The sequence below is a fragment of the Coregonus lavaretus genome (assembly GCF_964263955.1).
Source record: "Coregonus lavaretus genome assembly, chromosome: 7".
Lineage (NCBI taxonomy): Eukaryota > Metazoa > Chordata > Actinopteri > Salmoniformes > Salmonidae > Coregonus > Coregonus lavaretus.
Window position 1 is genome coordinate 26,892,992 of NC_139994.1, and position 24,220 is coordinate 26,917,211.

Genomic DNA, 24,220 nt, shown 5'->3' on the forward strand with positions numbered 1-24,220 from the left:
ACAAAGAAAACAATCTGAAGTTGTTGTTTTTAAGTTATATATACCATGGTTTTACCCGTCCGGCCCACTTGGGAATAGATTTTCCTCCATGTGGCCCCTGAGCTAAAATGAGTTTGACACCCCTGTTGTATATGGAGAATAACACTGGGGAGATGCCAGTTCCTTGGGGGGAACCGGTAGATGTACACAGAGGAAGGGATGTTGTGTTGTTGAACTGGGCATACTGCCCCCTGTCACGATCGTTGGAGGAAGTGGACCAATGCGCAGCGTGATGAGTGAACATACTTTTATTTGATTCACCACACGAAACAAAACAACAAAACGATACGTGAAGTCCTAGGTAACAGACACTTACCATACACGGAACAAGATCCCATGAATACCAAATGCACAAACGGCTGCCTAAATATGGTTCCCAATCAGAGACAACAAGCAACAGCTGATTCACGTTGCCTCTAATTGAGAACCACCCCGGCCAACATAGAAACACATGAACTAGAAACTAAAACATAGAACACAAAACATAGACTCTACACACCCTGGCTCAACATAAAAGAGTCCCTAGAGCCAGGGCGTGACAGTACCCCCCCCCCCCCCCCAAAGGCGCGGACTGCGACCGCGCCAACATAACCCAACAGGGGAGGGGCCGGGTGGGCATTCCTCCTCGGAGGCGGTTCCGGCTCCGGGCTTGACCACCACCCTCTAACAACCCCCCCGTAGCGCCCCTGGTCTGGTCCCGCTGGCTGGAGCTGGACTGGACATCAGTGGAGCGGTTTGCTTAGGCTCCGGTGTGGAGCAGCTGACCGGTACCTGACCAGGCACCGGTGAAACGGGCACGGGCTGTGCCAGACTGACGACGCGCACCACAGGCTTGGTGCGGGGAGCAGGGACGGGCCGGACCGGGCTGACGACGCGCACCATTGGCTTGGTGCGGGGAGCAGGGACGGGCCGGACCGGGCTGACGAAGCGCACCACTGGCTTGGTGCGGGGAGCAGGGACGGGCCAAACCGGGCTGACGAAGCGCACCACTGGCTTGGTGCGGGGAGCAGGAACAGGCCGGACCGGGCTGGCGACGCGCACCATAGGCTTGGTGCGAGGGGCAGGAACAGGCCGGGCCGGGCTGGCGACGCGCACCATAGGCTTGGTGCGAGAGGCAGGAACAGGCCGGGCCGGGCTGGCGACGTGCATCACAGGCTTGGTGCGAGGGACAGGAACAGGCCGGACCGCACTGGGAACACACACCACTGGCCTTATACGGGGATCAGGAACGGGCCGGACCGGACTGGCAACACACCTCAGTACCTCTCGCCGTGCCTCTACATTTTCCTTCCCTCTACTCGCCAATGGCTCCCGTAACCCGGTGGCCTTCTCTCCTCGTCCACTAACTCGCCCCTTATCTGCCTCCAGCAGCCCCGTCGTCCACGGTGTGAGCCCCCCCCTAAAAATTTATTGGGCTTGTCTCTCCCCCGTGGATATGGCCTCCATGGCTCTCGCCAGACTCTCCATCCTCTGCTCCCAAGTCCAACCTATCTCCTCCTCACGCTGCTTGACCCAGTCGAGGTGGACATCCGCTAAAGTTACCTCCGGCGTGTACTCCTGGACACGCCGCTCGGTCCAGTATTGGTGGGATCTTCTGTCACGATCGTTGGAGGAAGTGGACCAATGCGCAGCGTGATGAGTGAACATACTTTTATTTGATTCACCACACGAAACAAAACAACAAAACGATACGTGAAGTCCTAGGTAACAGACACTAACCATACACGGAACAAGATCCCACGAATACCAAATGCACAAACGGCTGCCTAAGTATGGTTCCCAATCAGAGACAACAAGCAACAGCTGATTCACGTTGCCCCTGATTGAGAACCACCCCGGCCAACATAGAAACACATGAACTAGAAACTAAAACATAGAACACAAAACATAGACTCTACACACCCTGGCTCAACATAAAAGAGTCCCTAGAGCCAGGGCGTGACACCCCCTGTTCAGCAGGCAGTCCAGTACCTGCTAGGTATGGTCCATCTGTAGGTGGGAGAGAAGGTGAGGCTGCATGCAGTTAAAAACAAAGTAGAAGTCCAGGAAGAGGATGCGCACATAAGAGTGAGCCCTCTCCCAGTGTGTCATGGCACTGTGTAACACCGCCAGGACTGCATCCTCCACTGATCTGTTCTTCCTGTATGCAAACTGCATTGGAAAAGATCCTTGCCAAACTTTAAAACCCTTCTCTCCAACTTTTTTATTTCCAATTCCCTCATGAAACCAGTTCACCTTCACTGCATCCTTTTCATGCTCCCTGCGTCTAAAGTTAAACGCTGACCCTCATTTAAAATGAGCTGAATGAACCGCAGCAAGAAAATCCAGGGAGTAATTCTAAGCAGGAGTTTTAGCCCTACCTGAAGTAAAGCTCCTTGTTAAATAAAAACTTTTCCAGAGAATGTGTTTTGTGCGCAAAAGGCCATTATTCTGCCCTTTTGTTCCTTGGAGAGGAACTCTCAAACAAAAAGAGTCATGTCACGCACCGTATTAGGGTTGACCCGTGAGCCATGTTCCTGTTCTCTGCCCCCCTCTTCTCTCAGTACCCCTGACGCCGGCGCGGAACCTGCGCTTCTCCAACGTCGACCATAGCTCGACCAGACTCACCTGGGAGGCGACGTCCAATAAGGCCAACGGCTACCGCATCATGTACGTCAAGACTAATGGAGTGCAGACCAATGAGGTGAGTGCTCACGTAGCTGGACTTTAAGCCCATAAATATATTGTGTTCATGTTAATGTTGCAGACTTTCCCCCTAAAGAAAGAACTTTCCAAAGACAGTTCTGTATTTCTGCAAGAATAGCATCTTGCTAACATATTAACCTTATAGAATGTGATATATAATCTGATATATGATTCTGACTGATGTATAGAAAAGTAGGCATCACTGGAAGGATACCACCTTTATGAGATGAATAAAATAAATACAAATATGTATTTTATATTGTCACATAGAGGGACTCACACTGACCGTTAACCCTGACCTCTCTCTTCGGTGGCCATAGATAGACGTTGGCCGCATCACCACCCTGTTGCTAAGGAACCTGACGTCATTGACGGAGTACACGGTGGCCATCTTTGCTATTTATGACGAGGGCCAGGCAGAGCCACTGACTGACAGCTTCACCACTAGTAAGACTGTCTCTACCCGTATAAGCAATGCTATTGACAGCTCTTGGCTTTCAACAACAGCCTTTATAATACAAAAAGGCTATAAATGCTGTGGCTTGTAGAAAGTGCCATAGAAATAGAATTACTAGAACGGATGTTCCCATTTAATTCAACGTTCCGTGATGGATGGGCATTCTATTTCTATGGAAAGTGCTACCAAATTATCTAGCTGCATTTGAAGATGAAACACTGATGTAAGTCATGAACAGAATCTTACATGGGATAAAGTGTATCTAAAAGTGAGTGCTGACTGTGAATATGACCACTCATATGGGGGATGCCAAAGTGATGTGGAACTCCTTCCATTCTTTTGAGGCTTCTTTACCCTTTGTGTCTAATCCAGAGACAGTCCCAGAGCCTCTGAACCTGAGGAGCAGTGAAGTCTCCACAGAGAGCTTCAGGGTCACCTGGGAACACTCAGCCCAAGACGTGGTCCTTTACAGACTCACATGGACCCCAAACAGAGGAGGAGATACTAAAGAGGTCTGTGTCTGGCTGTCTTGTCTGGCTGACTGGCTGGTTGGTTGGTTAGTTGAATGGATTCATAGTTCTCTTTCCGTCTGTCACTGCAATTATGTTTCATTCTGGTGTCTCATATCAGCTAAAGAATATATGACTGCAATTGAATTGTCTCTGCTAGCAGATTTTCAGCTACGTGATTTCTCTCAGGTTATGTATGCTGTATTGGAAGATGTACAACTCACCTCCCATACTTTCTATCACATCCCTGAGCAGTTCAAGATTGACCATCTTGCAGGCACTCACTGAATATTGACACAAAGCCAGTTATGCTAGATACAGAAATTGATTGCCTACTTACCTTCTATGTGTTTTGTACCAATAAATCCTGATGCGAGCAGTACTTCCCTTTTTTTTTTTTTTTACACGACTCACATCTTGATTCATGCGTTCAAAAACAAAACACCACCCATACGTAAAAATGTATGCACACATGACTGTAAGTCGCTTTGGATAAAAGCGTCTGCTAAATGGCATATTTATTTGTATTTATTTTTTGAAGTGCTATTTTGAAGCCCTTTTGGTGACTGTAGAATTCCAGTCCATAAGTGCATTCGGTAGCAGCAGAAATATCTGACATTGACTTAACTTCTCTCTACATTCCCTCCCTCCCTCCCTCTATGGTGAAGATGCTAGTGAACGGTAACATGAACAGCCACCTGCTGATTGGTCTGAAGCCCATCACTGAGTACGAGGTCTCTCTGATCGCTGTCTTCAGAAACGAGGTGGAAAGCGACGCCGTGACCCTCACAGAGTCAACAGGTAATTAAGGGAAACGCCACTCCAATCAGGGTTAATTGAACATTGGGGATTGTATTGATTATTGTATTGATTTGGTGTTGCCTCTGTGCTACTGCTTGCTCTTTGGGGGCTTTGAGCCAGGTTACGATTAAGCACCTTGTACCTTTCAATGCATTTGTTAGAATCGTGCATGTCCACCACACAGCTTTGATACCCATGTCTTGTATGTTTGCTACAGTGCATTGTTCATTGAGACTGGTCTTGAGAAAGACCTTTGTGCTGAAACATTGTCATTAAACAGTCTAAACTATATCCCCTCTTATTCTTCTTTTGAAGGCTCAATATACACATTTGCTTAACTGATTGATTGATCTGACCATTTTGTCTGTTTTTCAGTGGCAAGAACAACGACTACCACAAAAGCTACTACTACCACAATTACCACAAAAGCTACCACCACAGCAGGTAAATTAGATTTTTTTTGGTCATGTACTGTATAGATTTTTATAAAGTGAATTTTGTGAGCGCTTTTAATAGTAATTTCCCCAACTTGTCCTGTTGATTATAATAGTGATGGTAATGATAATAGATTGTGTTTAAATAGTGCTTTTCACTTTGTTTAAAATTGCAACTCACTTCATCCATCATCAATAATATGTAGCTATGATCTCACCAGGATCTCTGTGTTTTTGTTTGCCGTCTCTTTCTGCACTGTTGCATCATTAGTCTAATGATATTGTGTTTATTCAAATGTATGCATGCACCCACACGGTCTGCATAGTAAAGCCACCTGGTGTCTCTATCCTCTCTCCATTTTCCACCTCCCTTTCTCAACCCCACCCTTACTCTCTCTCACTACCCTCTTTTTCTACCTTCCTCCAACCCTCCTTCACCCAGTTGTGCGTCTGGGTGTGAGGAACCTCCTGCTCAGCGGTCACACCACCTTCAGCATGGGGGTATCCTGGGAGCTGCAGGACAGCAATGTGCGTCAGTACCGCGTCGCCTATGTCACCGCCAGGGGCGATCGTGCCGAGGAGACGGTAAGATGCAGACCGAGGAGACTTCCTTTCTTCGCTATTAGTATGATTCCCGATATCTCCACAGCCTAGCTCTTTACAATGCTAATTAATATTTAAGATAAGAGTATGACTACCCAACAGCCCCCCTATCACCTAAACCCATTGCACTGCCATCTCTCTCTATCTGTTCTCTCTTTCTCTATCCCCCCCCCCCCCCCCCCCCCCCCCCCCCCACTACAATAAAACCAGCTCCTCGCTCTTACGTCTTGCTTTTCCTTAGCGATAAGCTTACATTTTCTGAATGGATTAGTGTTGTATCGACGCCAGTCATTCAGCCAGTGTCTCTTGAGAATGCACTGCTCTTGGTGTCCTTCCAATGATTAGATATGTATGTATGGGAGAAATTGGGGTTGTATGGTAGTCTTTAAGCGTTTATGCCAGATGCATAGTGATATAGTGTTTAGTCAGATTCCTTATCTATTGATATCAGAATGTTGTAGTCCGCTTTGTATTTGGAAACTGATCAGGTGGGAATGTAGTCGATAAGTAATACTTATCTCTTGTATAAACCTATATAACCAATGTTACAGCCTCATTGAAAGATAACAGTAGAAAACAATACAATGCAATCATGTCTTCAAATAGAATTTCAATTACAAAACACCAATTCATTCCTAGTCCACTGCTTTAGTACAGGAAAACCAGGAAAAGTCACTGAAGCCTTACATTTAGTTTCTCAAATCACGGGCAACTTTCAGCACCACAGCCTGAACAGCTCCCATCCAAACACAGTTCATTGAAGGCCAGCCCAGCAATAGGAGCAGTAGAGTGGAACCCCACAGCCCTACTCTGTAGCAAAATCAAGGGGATTGAGTTTGCATTCTTCACAGATACTTCATTCCCAACTAGATTGAACCGGCCAAATTATAAATAGTTTGAGGGAGCACCCGCGTTATAAAAAAAATCTAATTTGGCAACAGCGGTGGCATTGGGACTCGGCTACTCGGGTCGCACTCCGTCCTGCGGTCCCCCACTTCGAAAAAGCTAGCTGCTATTTTCATCACGTTGGCCTGAAATTGATTTGTCAAGTTCGCCGCTTGTCATGGCTGTGGAACTTTTTTGGACAGAGGCGAGGCTAGACCGCACACGCTCGGAATGCAAACAGGAATGAGAGGAGGAATGGAGAGTGGATGAGAGAGAAACAGAGACGGAGAGAAAAAGAGGATGACTGTGGTGGAGAGAGAGAGAGGGAAGAGGAGGAGGAGTGGCTGCAGTCCAGAAGTGACAGACATTCTAGGTGATTCTGAAATTAGACAGCCTACATTACGAAGTCACAGTGTTCACATGTCGAGTTATGCATTGCGCCATACATTACTCAATTAACTTCTATAGCCTAACTCCTGAAAGTTTAAAAGTATCTTGTTTAACTGTTTTTCCAATTAAATTGACTGATATCAATATCTAGGTAGTCTACACCTTCATTTCAACTTCAATGTCTATTAATAATTAAATATGTACAAAAATTGGGGGCAAAAGACAAAAAAAAACATACTTGTTTACTTTTGTAGCAAAGCAAACTTAGCATGATTTGCTTAATGCTCACTCGCTTCATGTAGATTTCTATGAGTGTTTGCTGTTTGACTTTGCAATGAATTGCTGTTTAAAACTACAGAGCCTTGCAAAAGTAATCATCCCCCTTGGCGTTTTTCCTATTTTGTTGCATTACAACCTGTAATTTAAATTGATTTTTATTTGGATTTCATGTAATGGACATACACAAAATAGTCCAAATTGGTGAAGTGAAATGAAAATTTTTTTTTCAAAACATTCTAAAAAATAAATAACGGAAAGTTGTGCGTGCATATGTATTCACCCCCTTTGCTATGAAGCCCTTAAATAAGATCTGGTGCAACCAATTACCTTCAGAAGTCACATAATTAGTTAAATAAAGTCCACCTGTGTGCAATCTAAGTGTCACATGATCTGTCACATGATCTCATTATATAAACACCTGTTCTGAAAGGCCCCAGAGTCTGCAACACCACTAAGCAAGGGACACCACCAAGCAAGCGGCACCATGAAGACCAAGGAGCTCTCCAAACAGGTCAGGGACAAAGTTGTGGAGAAGTACAGATCAGGGTTGGGTTATAAAAAAATATCTGAAACATTGAACATCCCATGGAGCACCATTAAATCCATTATAAAAAAATGGAAAGAATATGGCACCACAACAAACATGCCAAGAGAGGGCCGCCCACCAAAACTCACGGACCAGGCAAGGAGGGCATTAATCAGAGAAGCAACAAAGAGACCAAAGATAACCCTGAAGGAGCTGCAAAGCTCCACAGCAGAGATTGGAGTATCTGTCCATAGGACCACTTTAAGCCGTACACTCCACAGAGCTGGGCTTTACGGAAGAGAGGCCAGAAAAAAGACATTGCTTAAAGAAAAAAATATGCAAACACATTTGGTGTTCGCCAAAAGGCATGTGGGAGATTTCCAAACATATGGAAGAAGGTACTCTGGTCAGATGAGACTAAAATTGAACTTTTTGGCCATCAAGGAAAACGCTATGTCTGGCGCAAACCCAACACCTCTCAACACCCCGAGAACACCATGGCAGCATCATGCTGTGGGGATGTTTTTCATCGGCAGGGACTGGGAAACTGGTCAGAATTGAAGGAATGATGGATGGCGCTAAATACAAGGACATTCTTGAGGGAAACCTGTTTCAGTCTTCCAGAGATTTGAGACTGGGACGGAGGTTCACCTTCCAGCAGGACAATGACCCTAAGCATACTGCTAAAGCAACACTCGAGGGGAAACATTTAAATGTCTTGGAATGGCCTAGTCAAAGCCCAGACCTCAATCCAATTGAGAATCTGTGGTATGACTTAAAGATTGCTGTACACCAGCGGAACCCATCCAACTTGAAGGAGCTGGAGCAGTTTTGCCTTGATGAATGGGCAAAAATCCCAGTGGCTAGATGTGCCAAGCTTATAGAGACATACCCCAAGAGATTTGGAGCTGTAATTTCTGCAAAAGGTGGCTCTACAAAGTATTGACTTTGGGGGGGGTGAATAGTTATGCACGCTCAAGTTTTCTGTTTTTTTGTCTTATTTCTTGTTTGTTTTACAAGAAAAACTATTTTGCATCTTCAGAGTGGTAGGCATGTTGTGTAAATCAAATGATACAAACCCCAAAAAAATCCATTTTAATTCCAGGTTGTAAGGCAACAAAATATGAAAAATGCCAAGGGGGGTGAATACTTTTGCAAGCCACTGTGTATTCGTGTCAGCTTTTAGATGTGGATATTAATTAATCATTATTTAATTAATGTTTGTTATGACATACAGAGATTCACACTCAACCAGAGCCAATATGATTCAAATCTAGTTTTCTGCTCAAGTGCAGACCTGACATGTTCTTAGCTATTTTTGGGAGGTATTCTTCTTTGTCATTCACTGATCCCCCCCCCCCCCCCCCAAAAAAAAATATGCCGTCTTGTCAACTCATATGGTCATTGTTTGGCATGACAATGACCAAAGGAGTTGTCATGACAGCACAGACAGGTCTGGTGCAAGGCTACCTACTAGCTGAATCTGTTCCTCTGATACAACTCCAGTACATTTAATCACCAGTCACATCAACCCAGCATGTTCATTCACCAACCTCCACTCCAGACAATACCAGAACCTTGTCGTTCTGATATCGTGATTGGCAGCTGTGTGTGTGTGTTCTAGAAAATGGTCCCCGGTGGTAAGAACAGCCTCCTGCTGCAGCCACTGCTGTCTGACACGGAGTACAAGGTGACCGTCACCCCAGTCTACGCCGACGAAGACGGCCCCGGTGTCAGCCGCATGGGACGCACCTGTAAGTCTGTCTGCATGACCTTCTCTCCATGGTGACGCGGACACTGAGATATATGTCCTGTTCTGTTCGGGACAATGGAAGCCTCTGTGCTTCTGTATTCTTCTTTCAGGTGGAATATGAACTTAAAATATATACCCTGAGTGTACAAAACATTAAGAACACCTGCTCTTTCCATGACATACAGTGAGGGAAAAAAGTATTTGATCCCCTGCTGATTTTGTAAGTTTGCCCACTGACAAAGACATGATCAGCGAGTTGAGTTGATGCCAAAGAGCTCGATTTTGGTCTCATCTGACCACAACACTTTCACCCAGTTCTCCTCTGAATCATTCAGATGTTCATTGGCAAACTTCAGACGGCCCTGTATATGTGCTTTCTTGAGCAATGGGGACAGGTTAAAGACAGATTTTTAAGCCTTGAGACAATTGAGACATGGATTGTGTATGTGTGCCATTCAGAGGGTGAATGTGCAAGACAGAAAATGTAAGTGCCTTTGAACGGGGTATGGTAGTAGGTGAATTTGTGCATTTTTATTAGGATCCCCATTAGCTAATCTTCCTGGGGTCCAACACCAATTAATAAGACATTACAAACAATTACAAATTAAGACTTTACAAACGTTTAACAACTAGACAGTACAGACAATTAAAATACCTGACAGGTAACACATTTAACATTCAGTTGATGCTTTCTATTTCCTGTCATATGGTCTATCGCATTAGATGTTCTTTTATTTTTTTCTTGAAGGTGGATGTACTTTTTGCATGACAAATATGGATTGGTAAAGAGTTCCATTCAGCTATGGCTCTATATAAAACTGTAGATTTAAGGCGATTATTCCTTGGCTTGGGTTGTCTTAGATGCCCTGAATTTACCTGTCTGGTTTGGAGCCAGGCGCACCAGTTTGAGTGTGTCAAGAACTGCAATGCTGATGGGTTCTTCACGCTCAACAGTTTCCCGTGTGTATCAAGAATGGTCCACCACCCAAAGGACGTCAAGCCAACTTGACACAACTGTGGGACGCATTGGAGTCAACATGGGCCAGTATCCCTGTAGAATGCTTTCGGGGGGGAGGTTGCAACTCAATATTAGGAACGTGTTCCTAATGTTTGGTATACTCAGTGTATAATGAAGTACTCACTCACTCTTGATAAACCCAGGTAAAACTGGGCAAACCTTGTTGAATGGTTGTAATGACGTCATTTCAACCACTGTTGCCCATTGGGAATGAATGAGTTAGTTAGTTAGTCCATGAACCCTCACCGTAGGTGAGATATCCATACTCTGTATATCATTGACACATACTGAATAATCCAATGGAAGCTCTTTACCTCTACATTATAGAGCTCTCATTGGCTTAAATCAGCTATTGATTGACAGGAGATGGTAATCCCGCCCCTGGTGTTTGTCAGAGCTGAAAGGACCCACATCATTACCAGACATTTTTTAATGGAATTCACATTTGCATTCTTCATCTTCCTCAAATGCTTACATGAGTAGTTGCTGATTATTTTCCCTGCTCTGAAAACGACAGTCCCTGGACACCACTTTGAAATGTATTGCCCCCTTTAAGAATGAAAAATGAGGCAATCCCTCAAACAACACGTCACATTGGATGTGTGTGTGTGTGTGTGTGTGAATGATTTGTATTGAATGGAACAGGTCTGGAGAAGTAACGCTAACACTACTGAATACAGTTGTAATTCAGTCCAACGCTGTGAGTCTGTGACTCACAGTTAGTCAACTAAAAGCCCATCAGACATGTATCGTGTTTAATTTAAGAACCCAATGTGCTTCTCTTTTTAGGACAGGAGACTGAGAGACTCATATGTACAGTGCCTTGCAAAAGTAATCATCCTCCTTGGTGTTTTTCCTATTTTGTTGCATTACAACCTGTAATTTAAATGGATTTTTATTTGGATTTCATGTAATGGACACACACAAAATAGTCCAAATTGGTGAAGTGAAATGAAACAAATAACTTGTTAAAAAAAAATCTAAAAAATAAATAACGGAAAAGTGGTGCATGCATATGTATTCACCCCCTTTGCTATGAAGCCCCAAAATAAGATCTGGTGAAACCAATTACCTTCAGAAGTCACATAATTAGTTAAATAAAGTCCACCTGAGTGCAATCTAAGTGTCACATGATCTGTCACATGATCTCAGTATATATACACCTGTTCTGAAAGGCCCCAGAGTCTGCAACACCACTAAGCAAGGGGCACCACCAAGCAAGCGGCACCATGAAGACCAAGGAGCTCTCCAAACAGGTCAGAGACAAAGTTGTGGAGAAGTACAGATCAGGGTTGGGTTATAAAAAAATATCCAAAACATTGAACATCCCACGGAGCACCATTAAATCCATTATTTAAACATTTTAAAGAATATGGCACCACAACAAACATGCCAAGAGAGGGCCGCCCACCAAAACTCACAGACCAGGCAAGGAGGGCATTAATCAGCGAAGCAACAAAGAGACCAAAGATAACCCTGAAGGAGCTGCAAAGCTCCACCGCGGAGATCGGAGTATCTGTCCACAGAGCTGGGCTTTACGGAAGAGTGGCCAAAAAAAAGACATTGCTTAAAGAAAAAAATAAGCAAACACATTTGGTGTTAGCCAAAAGGCATGTGGGAGACTCCCCAAACATATGGAAGAAGGTACTCTGGTCAGATGAGACTAAAATTGAGCTTTTTGGCCATCAAGGAAAACGCTATGTCTGGCGCAAACCCAACACCTCTCAACACCCCGAGAACACCATCCTGATGAATGAAAAACATCCCCACAGCATAATGCTGCCACCACCATGCTTCACTGTGGGGATGTTTTTCATCAGCAGGGACTGGGAAGCTGGTCAGAATTGAATGATGGATGGCGCTAAATACAGGGAAATTCTTGAGGGAAACCTGTTTCAGTCTTCCAGAGATTTGAGACTGGGACGGAGGTTCACCTTCCAGCATACTGCTAAAGCAATACTCGAGTGGTTTAAGGGGAAACATTTAAATGTCTTGGAATGGCCTAGTCAAAGCCCAGACCTCAATCCAATTGAGAATCTGTGGTATGACTTAAAGATTGCTGTACACCAGCGGAACCCATCCAACTTGAAGGAGCTGGAGCAGTTTTGCCTTGATGAATGGGCAAAAATCCCAGTGGCTAGATGTGCCAAGCTTATAGAGACATACCCCAAGAGACTTGCATCTGTAATTTCTGCAAAAGGTGGCTCTACAAAGTATTGACTTTGGGGGGGGGGTGAACAGTTTTCTGTTTTTTTGTCTTATTTCTTGATTGTTTCACAAGAAAAACTATTTTGCATCTTCAAAGTGGTAGGCATGTTGTGTAAATCAAATGATACAAACCCCCAAAAAATCCATTTTAATTCCAGGTTGTAAGGCAACAAAATAGGAAAAATGCCAAGGGGGGTGAATACTTTCGCAAGCCACTGTATGCAGAGTATCTCATCTACAATTGATTACTGTACTTGATGAAAATGTACCTTATTTCTGAGTGAGTTATGTTCTCTCACTCTGTCCACCGCTCACTCACTCTATCTCTCTCTCTCTCTCTCTCTCTCCCTCTAACTTTCTGTCTGTCTGTCTGTCCTTCTCTCTTTCTCTTTCCCTCTAACTGTCATTATGTCTATCTGTCTCATGTCTCCATACTTATTTCCCCTCTATCTTCTCTTCTTTCATTCTCTCTTTCCCTTGCTCTTTCATTCTTCCTGCAGTGCCACTGTCTGCTCCTAGGAATCTGAGAGTGTCAGAGGAATGGTACAACCGCTTCCGTATCACCTGGGACACGCCCCCATCCCCCACTATGGGCTACAGGGTAGTCTACAAACCCATCTCTGGTATATACTCATGCATTCATGCCCACACTCACACACACACACAAAAGCACACAAACACACACACAGTACTGCTTATTTCTAAAGATATCCCGTCTTACCCACATAAACCCTACAACACACATCAATACTGCTTATTAAAAATATCTGTCATACAGCCCATCTACAGAGGGGAGTGTGTATGGCCCAGTACATCACTGGGGCCAAGCTTCCTGCCATCCAGGACCTCTACAGTGTGGGAAAAAAGTATTTGATCCCCTGCTAATTTTGTTTGTTTGCCCACTGACAAAGAAATTATCAGTCTATAATTTTAATGGTAGGTTTATTTGAACAGTGAGAGACAGAATAACAACAAAAAAATCCAGAAAAACGCATGTCAAAAATGTTATAAATTGATTTGCATTTTAATGAGGGAAATAAGTATTTGACCCCCTCTCAATCAGAAAGATTTCTGGCTTCCAGGTGTCTTTTATACAGGTAACGAGCTGAGATTAGGAGCACACTCTTAAAGGGAGTGCTCCTAATCTCAGCTTGTTACCTGTATAAAAGACACCTGTCCACAGAAGCAATCAATCAATCAGATTCCAAACTCTCCACCATGGCCAAGACCAAAGAGCTCTCCAAGGATGTCAGGGACAAGATTGCAGACCTACACAAGGCTGGAATGGGCTACAAGACCATCGCCAAGCAGCTTGGTGAGAAGGTGACAACAGTTGGTGCGATTATTCACAAATGGAAGAAACACAAAATAACTGTCAATCTCCCTCGGCCTGGGGCTCCATGCAAGATCTCACCTCGTGGAGTTGCAATGATCATGAGAACGGTGAGGAATCAGCCCTGAACTACACGGGAGGATCTTGTCAATGATCTCAAGGCAACTGGGACCATAGTCACCAAGAAAACAATTGGTAACACACTACGCTGTGAAGGACGAGCAAGGTCCCCCTGCTCAAGAAAGCACATATACAGGCCCGTCTGAAGTTTGCGAATGAACATCTGAATGATTCAGAGGAGAACTGGGTGAAAGTGTTGTGGTCAGATGAGACCAAAATGGAGCTCTTTGGCATCAACTCAACTCGCCGTGTTTGGAGGAGGAGGAATGCTGCCTATGACCCCAAGAACACCATCCCCACCGTCAAACATGGAGGTGGAAACATTATGCTTTGGGGGTGTTTTTCTGCTAAGGGGACAGGACAACTTCACCGCATCAAAGGGACGATGGACGGGGCCATGTACCGTCAAATCTTGGGTGAGAACCTCCATCCCTCAGCCAGGGCATTGAAAATGGGTCGTGGATGGGTATTCCAGCATGACAATGACCCAAAACACACGGCCAAGGCAACAAGGAGTGACTCAAAAATAAGCACATTAAGGTCCTGGAGTGGCCTAGCCAGTCTCCAGACCTTAATCCCATAGAACATCTGTGGAGGGAGCTGAAGGTTCGAGTTGCCAAACGTCAGCCTCGAAACCTTAATGACTTGGAGAAGATCTGCAAAGAGGAGTGGGACAAAATCCCTCCTGAGATGTGTGCAAACCTGGTGGCCAACTACAAGAAACGTCTGACCTCTGTGATTGCCAACAAGGGTTTTGCCACCAAGTACTAAGTCATGTTTTGCAGAGGGGTCAAAAACGTATTTCCCTCATTAAAATACAAATCAATTTATAAAAAATGTTACATGCGTTTTTCTGGATTTTTTTGTTGTTATTCTGTCTCTCACTGTTCAAATAAACCTACCATTAAAATTATAGACTGATCATGTCTTTGTCAGTGGGCAAACGTACAAAATCAGCAGGGGATCAAATACTTAATTCCCTCACTGTATACCAGGCGGTGTCAGAGGAAGGCCCTAAAAATTGTCAAAGACTCCAGCCACCCTAGTCATAGACTGTTCTCTCTGCTACCGCACGGCAAGCGGTACCGGAGCGCCAAATTTAGGTCCAAGAGGCTTCTAAACAGCTTCTATCCCAAAGCCATAATACTCCTGAACATCTAATAAAATGGCTACCCAGACTATTTGCATTGCCCCATATTACCTCAATTACCTCGACTAACCGGTGCCCCCGCACATTGACTCAGTACCGGTACCCTCTTTTTTCTTTCTTTTTGAATGTTTTATCTTTTTATTTATACTTTTTGTTTTATATTTTGTATTATTTTTATTTCTTTATTTGTTGTATTATTCTTTTTTTATTATTATTAATCTTCAATTTTTTTTTGTATTCTTTTTCTTAAAACTGCATTCTTGGTTAAGGGCTTGTAAGTAAGCATTTCACTGTAAGGTCTACACCTGTTGTATTCGTCGCATGTGACAAATAAAATGTGATTTGATTTGATCTCTTCCACCTGATGCTTTACTACTACGACTACTACTACTACTACTAGTACTACTACTACTACTGTTACTATTACTACATTTACATTTTAGTCATTTAGCAGATGCTCATATCCAGAGTGACTTACAGTTAGTGAGTGCGTAACTTTTCATATATATATATATTTTTTTTACTACTACTTCTATTACTACTACTAGTACTATTGCTACTATTACTCTTATTCTTACTACTACTAGTGCTACTACTGCTACTACTACGACGACGACGACGACTACTACTGCTACTACTGCTACTACTACTACTGCTACTACTGCTACTACTACTACAGGGATGTAGCTCAGTTGGTAGAGCATGGCATTTGCAGCGCCAGGGTTGTGGGTTCGATTCCAGTATAAATTTTTTTTAAATGTATGCACTCACTAACTGTAAGTCGCTCTGGATAAGAGCGTCTGCTAAATGACTAAAATGTAAATGTACTACTACCAGTACTACTACTGCTACTACTTCTACTACTACTACTGCTACTACTGCTACTACGACTGCTGCTGCTACTACTATTATTACTACTACTACTACTACTACTACTACTACTACTAGGGCCCCGTGTAGCTCAGTTGGTAGAGCATGGCGTTTGCAACGCCAGGGTTGTGGGTTCGATTCCGACGGGGGCCCAGTATGAAAAAATGTATGCACTCACTAACTGTAAGTCGCTCTGGATAAGAGCGTCTGCTAAATGACTAAAATGTAAAATGTACTACTACTACTACTACTACTACACACGGTGGAAAAGTGCATGAATCCTCATTCAATATATTGTGTTAACTACAAAGGATAATCTTCTGGTCCACCTCCTACACTTGTGATCCCACTCACATGTGATCTGGTCAGTTCATCACCTTCTAAGCACTAAATGCTTATTAACAGAGAAATGCCTACTGTCCTATTGATAGGATGCCCACTGGGCCCTCCGGTAGAGAGCAAAACCGCATTGACACAAAACTTTCCACACAATGATGTCTAAAGCTGTTTTCTGACTGACAACCCACTACACTCAACTCCACTTCACCCTTAATACAATGCAGTATTCATGAAATTCGAGCAATCACGGACAGCTGCAAAAAAAATCAATAAGGTCTTAAATGCTCCTTAGGCGAGAGTAGCCTACGAGTTCTGTAAGCACTGTGCTGTAGTATGTGTGGTGGTGAATGTGAGCGCTCTCTCACACACACACACACATACACACACCCCTCTCTTCTCCACATCTCCAGGACCTGCTCTGGAGACCTTTGTGGGCGAGGACGTGAACACCATGCTGATCCTGAACCTGATGAGCGGTACTGAGTACGGCGTCAGGGTTATCGCCTCCTACACTACCGGCTCCAGCGAGGCCCTCACCGGCAAGGCCAGGACATGTGAGTAGATTATCAGCAGCCCCAGGTAGAATGGGACTCGAGAATGGATACTTTGCTTAATAAACAGTTAATTAATCGATTATTCAACTTATTTAACTTATTCAACACAGTGCCTCCAGGTAGAACAGGACTCCAGAATGGACACTGTGTATACTGTAACTGCATAATTACTTACTTATCCTCTTCGTGCCTACAGGCACATAACAAACTTTTATACTAAACAGTTTAATACTTACTACAAGATTTTTGGTCACATTGATCGCTCATCAGAAACAAGACACTTTACATAAAATATAGACATTTTTAGATGTTATACCTCTTTTGTTTCCATGCCAATGTAAGGTTGAGTTAGATCCCTCTCTACATTTACATCATTTATCCAGAGCGATTAGGGTTCAGTGCCTTACTCAAGGGCACGTCTACAAATGTTTCACCTAGTTGGCTCAGGGATTCGAAGCAACCTTTCAGCTACTGGCCCAAAGCTCCTAACCTCTAGGTCACCTGCCGCCTCCTGTAGGTCAACTGGAACTATCTGAGTCAGTGTGAATTATTGAGTAGCACAGCTTCACTCCATCGGAGACTGAAGACGCCACAATGATATCAAGTGGCCAGGCAGGCGTGCCTAATGTAGTACCAGTGTCAGCGACTCAGCACTGTAACGGAGATCATTGTCTTATTAGGGCTGGCAGCTCCCAGATAATCAGATTGTAGTGGGGAGTGGAGACTAGAGACTCTCATTCGTTTGCATGACTATGATATCACCTTGTGCATAATAATTAAGCAAAGCATGCTTGGGTAGCGCGTGATTTGAAGGGCATAGATAGCGATATAGCCATCAGGATAGGGGTGTCTCTTGGGTGGAGTTTGATGCCTGACTCTGACATACAGTGAGCATGTTAAAGAACACTGCACTATAATAAGAGAAAATGTCATGTTCAAGATCTCCTTGTCTTACAGTTATTTTTTAGTATAGTTGTGTTGTGAAAGTTAATGAATGGTTATATTTTATGTTATGTATTATGTAACGCAGTCTACCTTAAACATTAATAATTTATTCATATGCGTTGTGAAATGTGCATGTTCCAAGATATGTAGATGAGATTATTTACCAAACAGTTGTGGGTAAATTTGTTTTTGTGACTCTCAATACAAAACATGGACATAATTTACTCCGAACTCCCCAAAACAAATGTTTATTTCCAAAACGCTATATCCACCAATTTTTCACATTTGTGTTTTTTCATCAGAAATGATTACTTATGGGTACTTTCATGTGTGTGTAAAATATTACTGTTCTCAGATTTTTTATTCATATATTTTTGATGTGTAGTACAATTATTTAATTTTAATCTTTTGATATATATTTTTGCAAAACGCTATATATCCATTGTTTAGCTGGATGGAATGTTAGTGTCCTGTATATTTGACTGTGATATGTGGTTGTCTCACTTAGCTACCTTAAGATGAATGCACTTACTGTAAATCGCTCTGGATTAGAGCATCTGCTAAATGACTAAAATGTCAAATGTAAATGTTTTACATACAGATCTCATATTACTGTATTGAATTATTATTATTTGTTTAAAATTTAAATGTTGATGTCACAAATGTATCATTTGTACATTTCTTAGTTAAAAATGTAGTTATGCCTCCCGAGTGGCGCACCGGTCTAAGGCACTGCATCGCAGTGCTTGAGGTGTCACTACAGACCCGGGTTTGATCCCGGGCTGTGTCGCAGCCAGCCGTGACCGGGCGACCAATGAGGTGGTGCACAATTGACCTAGCGTTAGGGGTTAGGGGAGGGTTTGGCCGACCGGGATGTCCTTGTCCCATCGCGCTCTAGCGACTCCTGTGGCAGGCCGGGCACATGCACGCTGACATGGTCGCCAGTTGTTCGGTGTTGTACTGGCTTTCGGGCTAAGCGAGCAGTGTGTCAAGAAGCAGTGCGGCTTGGCAGGGTCGTGTTTTGGAGGACGCATGCCTCTCGACCTTCACCTCTCCCGAGTCCATACGGGAGTTGCAGCGATGGGACAAGACTGTAACTACCAATTGGATATCACAAAATCGGGGAGAAAAAGGGGGTAAAAATACATCATTATTTGTCTCTGAAATGAAACCATCAAGTGATAGATTTTAAACAAATACATGTCTGTCAATGAACAACCCCCTGCCATGATTAGATAGTGAAAAAACACACCAATCTTTTTCTAAATGTAAAAAAATAAAAAATAAACCTAATTTACCAAAATGTCTGAAAATGGATAATAAGCGTTTTGGAATGAAACTCTTCAAATGTACAGTATGTCCCGTTGAAATATTCAAACCCATAGCAGCGCGCAAGAATGAGATTAAGAAATGCATGCATACATTTACAATGCATTCGGAAAGTATTCAGACCCCTTCACTTTTTCCACATTTTGTTACGTTAGAGCCTTATTCAAAAAATTATTTTTTTTATAACTCTCATCAATCTAAACACAATACCTCATAATGACAAAGTGAAAACAGGTTGTTAGAAATTTTTGCAAATGTATTAAAAATAAAAAACAAAAACCTTATTTACATAATTATTCAGACCCTTGCTATGAGACTCGAAATTGAGCTCAGGTGTATGCTGTTTCCATTGATCATCCTTGAGATGTTTCAACAACTTGGAGTCCACCTGTGGTAAATTCAATTGATTGGACATGATTTGGAAAGGCACACACCTGTCTATATAAGGTCTCACAGTTGACAGTGCATGTCAGAGCAAAAACCAAGCCATGAGGTCGAAGGAATTGTCCTTAAAGTTCAAGACAGGATTGTGTCGAGGCACAGATCTGGGGAAGGGTACCAAAAAAATTATCCAGCATTGAAGGTCCCCAAGAACACAGTGGCCTTCATTGTTCTTAAATGGAAGAAGTTTGGAACCACCAAGACTCTTCCTAGAGTTGGCCGCCCGGCCAAACTGAGAAATTGGGGGAGAAGGGCCTTGGTCAGGGAGGTGACCAAGAACCCGATGGTCACTTTGACAGAGCTCCAGAGCTCCTCTGTGGAGATGGGAGAACCTTCCAGAAGGACAACCATCTCTGCAGCACTCCACCAATCAGGCCTTTATGGTAGAATGGCCAGACGGAAGCCACTCCTCAGTAAAAGGGACATAACAGCTCGCTTGGAGTTTGCCAAAAGGCACCTAAAGAACAAGATTCTCTGGTCTGATGAAACCAAGATTGAACTCTTTGGCCTGAATGCCAAGCGTCACGTCTGGAGGAAACCTGGCACCATCCCTCCAGTGAATCATGGTGGTGGCAACATCATGCTGTGGGTATGTTTTTCAGCAGCAGGGACTGGGAGACTAGTCAGGATCGAGGGAAAGATGAACGGAGCAAAGTACAGAGAGTTCCTTGATGAAAACCTGCTCCAGAGTGCTCAGGACCTCAGACTGGGGGCAAAGGTTCACCTTCCAACAGGACAACGACCCTAAGCACACAGCCAAGACAATGCAGGAGTGGCTTCGGGACAAGTTTCTGAATGTCCTTGAGTGGCCCAGCCAGAGCCCGGACTTGAACCCGATCGAACATCTCTGGAGAGACCTGAAAATAGCTGTGCAGCGACGCTCCCCATCCAACCTGACAGAGCTTAAGAGGATCTGCAGAGAAGAATGAGAGAAACTCCCCAAATACAGGTGTGCCAAGCTTGTAGCGTCATACCCAAGAAGACTCAAGGCTATAATCGCTGCCAAAGGTGCTTCAACAAAGTACTGTGTAAAGGGTCTGAATACTTATGTAAATGTGATATTTCCATTTTTTTATGTTTTATACATTTGCAGAAAATTCTTAAAACCTCTTTTTGCTTTGTCATTATGGGGTATTGTGTGTATATTGATGAGGGGAAAAAACAATATAAATCATTTTAGAATAAGGCTGTAACGTAACAAAAAATGGAAAAAGTCAAGGGGTCTGAATACTTTCCGAATGCACTGTACATAAATGGATTTGTACTGTTGATCGTTAGGAGTAAGATACGGCACCATATTTCAACTCCCCAAATAACTTTTGCGGCATGAAAAATGAATGCATGGGTTAGGGAAGAGTCCATATGTTTAGAGTCCAACCCAAATGGAGACATATGCTGTGTGGCGATAGATGTACTGCCTGTCTGCTCATTATCGTTAAGGATATGCAGGGCTCGTGCTATTTCATTTTACCACTGGTGTTTTTACCGTCACTACTTTGGTTAAAGTCATGATGACAAGATTACAATCCACTATATTGCAGTATAGCATTACAATCTACTGAATACTGATCCATAGACATGCTTTTTAGTCTTAGGCCTATGGTGGATCTGCCACATGCAGGACAACAACAAAGGAGTTGGCTCAAGCAGAAGCAGATCTGGCATCCATGCTCACACTATGTATCTCCTTCAGAGGAGTGATATGGTTTCCAGTGTGATGTGGTGGATCTATTACAGTAATAATGTGCCTGTCTCTCTCTGTCACAGTGTACCTGGGAGTGACCAATCTGAACACCTACCAGGTGAAGATGACCAGCATGTGTGCCCAGTGGGTTGCCCACCACCACGCCACTCTGTACCGTGTGGTCATTGAGTCACTGCTCAGTGAGTACCCAGCACCACACAAACATACACTCTTATCAACTTGCCCTGTGCCTTTTGAACCAACAACAGTTTTTTTAAAGTATTGAGCTTACTAAAAGCAAGTAATTTGTCATGGCAGCACAATATCCAAACCCTCTCCTTGACAGTATGTCTTTACAGCTGTGTGCAGACTTACACTGTACAGTACATTATATGCAACCAAATCCACATTGGTATTCCCACACACTGACACAGAGCCACTCTAGTGGAAGGAGGTGATTTCCATGCGGCCACACGTCTCCATGTGGATAAGGCTGTCAGCTCCCCCCTAAAATCCACGTGAACCCGGTCAGAAATTATGCTCCTGGCAGGGAATCTCGGTCGGGACACGGAAGCCTGCAGGGAGGAGGATTCACTTGTAATCCTGACAGGGATTTCACACGTCCCCAACAGAACTGAATAAGGAACTGGAGGATAGTCATTTGTAACAATATTCAAATGCTACGATATACCATGTGATATGATGCTATATTATATACAGGATAAAGCATAAGATAAAACATCAGTAGGACAGACTGTACAGGTTTGGTACAGGGGGTTAGTATTTGGGGTTAGAGTTTTGGTTTAGAATCATATAAAATAGGCCTACAAGGCTTTTTAAAAGGCAAGCTGAATTGACATTTACATATCCTATAGTTCAAAAAGTCAACGATGGCTAGCCAAGTGTGAGTTGGGACAAGATATACTTGTTATGCGGATGACCGTAATTGCACCTCATTGCATCTTTTTGAAAAAGTTAGGATGAGAAAGAAAAACAATTGGGTTTCTTGTTCAACGTGCTCTGACATTGAGTTCCAGACACTTCTGTTCCAGCTTGTAGTTAACAAGATACTGAATTTGCATCAAAGCAGCACATTATTAGGCAAACAATTATATTTAGGAAAATATTCTAGGCGCCTTTTACCTTCTAAGTCATAATTATTACTTCACAGACGTGAGACTTCCAACCAACTGTCAGTGTGGGTGGGTGTCTGGAAGTTAAATTAAACCTGATGTCAAAGTGAGAGTTTGCTACTCAGTCAGTGCGTAGTCCTAAATAGATATTTAAAGTTTATGAGAAGTTTTAATGCCCTCAAAGTGGTCTAAAGTTGCACTGAGACCATATTGTATGCCATTCCATATGATTATACGAAATAAGTCCGGAATTAATGAGATAACCTGGCATTAATCTAATTCTAGCCAATTAATGACATTCAATTAACAATTTCTCCTAATATACAGTTAGCATATAGCGGGATTTATGCAACAGATGGCATGGAATATTTCAGTTATAGAACATTTAAAATATCAATATCATATTAATGCTGTGTCGATCCCAATATGAGTATCATCTGCCAAATAGGAAAATAATGTGAGAAATTCATCAAGTTTAACACTAAGACCCAAACTTCATTATATGCAATTTCGCAGCATTACCTTTGGGAGCTCCTGAAATATTAGATCTATCAGCCGGCATTAGGCCCAAATTAGGATTTATGATGTCTAGATAAATATATAATTACCCAAAGAAAATACCACATCGGTGTATGTGGGAAAATGGGTTGCCAGATATTTGAATAAGCACCACAGTTTGTGTAAGAGGCACAGGTCTTGATACATGTTTAAGACACAGCTTTAGTATGTTCAATAAGTGCTAATACTGTGTGCATATTCAGCTTTGTCCTTTTTGATGTCTTAATACAGTGGTAGACACAGTAGTCATTGGAAATGACTATAGGATGTGTTTGAAATGAGGCTGTTACTTTGTCAGAATCTCCCCACCTCCAAATTCTATGTATTAGGCAGCTGCATTGTCAGTGATTACAAAATATGTCAACTGTACCCTGGTATCATCTGTCATTATGGCTGCCATAATACTAGTCCTCCAATTCAGAAGATGCTTGACTTGTGTCACTTGCTCAGATATTGATATTCACTTGATGCTTAAAGGGATACTTCGGGATTTTGGCAATGAGGCCCTTTATCTACTTCCCTAGAGACAGCTGAACTAGTGGACACAATTAGTATGTCTCTGTGTCCAGTATGAGGGAAGTTAGAGGTAGTTTGACTGGAAATCTATGGGTATCTATTAGCTTGCTTCGCTTCCCCATAGACTGCCAGGCATTTTCGTTAACGCTAGTTAGCATTGGCTCGCGAAACTACCTCTAACTTCCTTCATACTGGAGACAGAGACATACAAATTGTATCCACGAGTTCATCTGTCTCTGGGGAAGTAGATAAAGGGCCTCATTGCCAAAATCCCAACGTATCCCTTAAAGAAATAGACCCAAACCCTGGAAGAGAGGTTGTACAATAGAATGTGGACATCTTAGTATTGGAATTCATTACATACATTTCTATGGTGAACATGCTCCTGCTGATGACAGCAGCATTGATTGTGATGGTAACCAGTGGTAAACTATATATGTGATGGTGATTCTGTCTTCATTTTAGATGGATATAAGCAGGAGGCAAGGCTGGGAGGAGGAGCCACCCGGCACTGCTTCAATGACCTGACAGCTAACACGCAGTACAAGATCAGTGTGTACGCCCAACTCCAGGACACAGAGGGACCTGCAGTCACCACCACAGAGAAGACCTGTAGGTGTCCTCCTCAACAACTGCTTAGTATACACTCTACGACAGCCCT

General features: G+C 43.3%; 1 protein-coding gene across 1 annotated transcript in view; it reads left to right on the forward strand.

Annotated features, from left to right (window-relative positions):
• The window catches only part of LOC311132202 (collagen alpha-1(XIV) chain-like), a gene marked incomplete at both ends in the record, with an annotated part of 92,347 nt that overhangs the window by 35,179 nt on the left and 32,948 nt on the right, over nt 1-24,220 (forward strand). Inside the window, 11 exons of the mRNA XM_084165427.1 lie at nt 2,583-2,722; nt 3,045-3,171; nt 3,554-3,693; nt 4,359-4,491; nt 4,867-4,935; nt 5,368-5,510; nt 9,233-9,362; nt 13,088-13,210; nt 16,810-16,953; nt 21,436-21,552; nt 24,025-24,171. Coding sequence (XP_084021553.1) covers nt 2,583-2,722; nt 3,045-3,171; nt 3,554-3,693; nt 4,359-4,491; nt 4,867-4,935; nt 5,368-5,510; nt 9,233-9,362; nt 13,088-13,210; nt 16,810-16,953; nt 21,436-21,552; nt 24,025-24,171 — 1,413 coding nt within the window. The remainder of the gene's footprint in view (nt 1-2,582; nt 2,723-3,044; nt 3,172-3,553; nt 3,694-4,358; nt 4,492-4,866; nt 4,936-5,367; nt 5,511-9,232; nt 9,363-13,087; nt 13,211-16,809; nt 16,954-21,435; nt 21,553-24,024; nt 24,172-24,220) is intronic.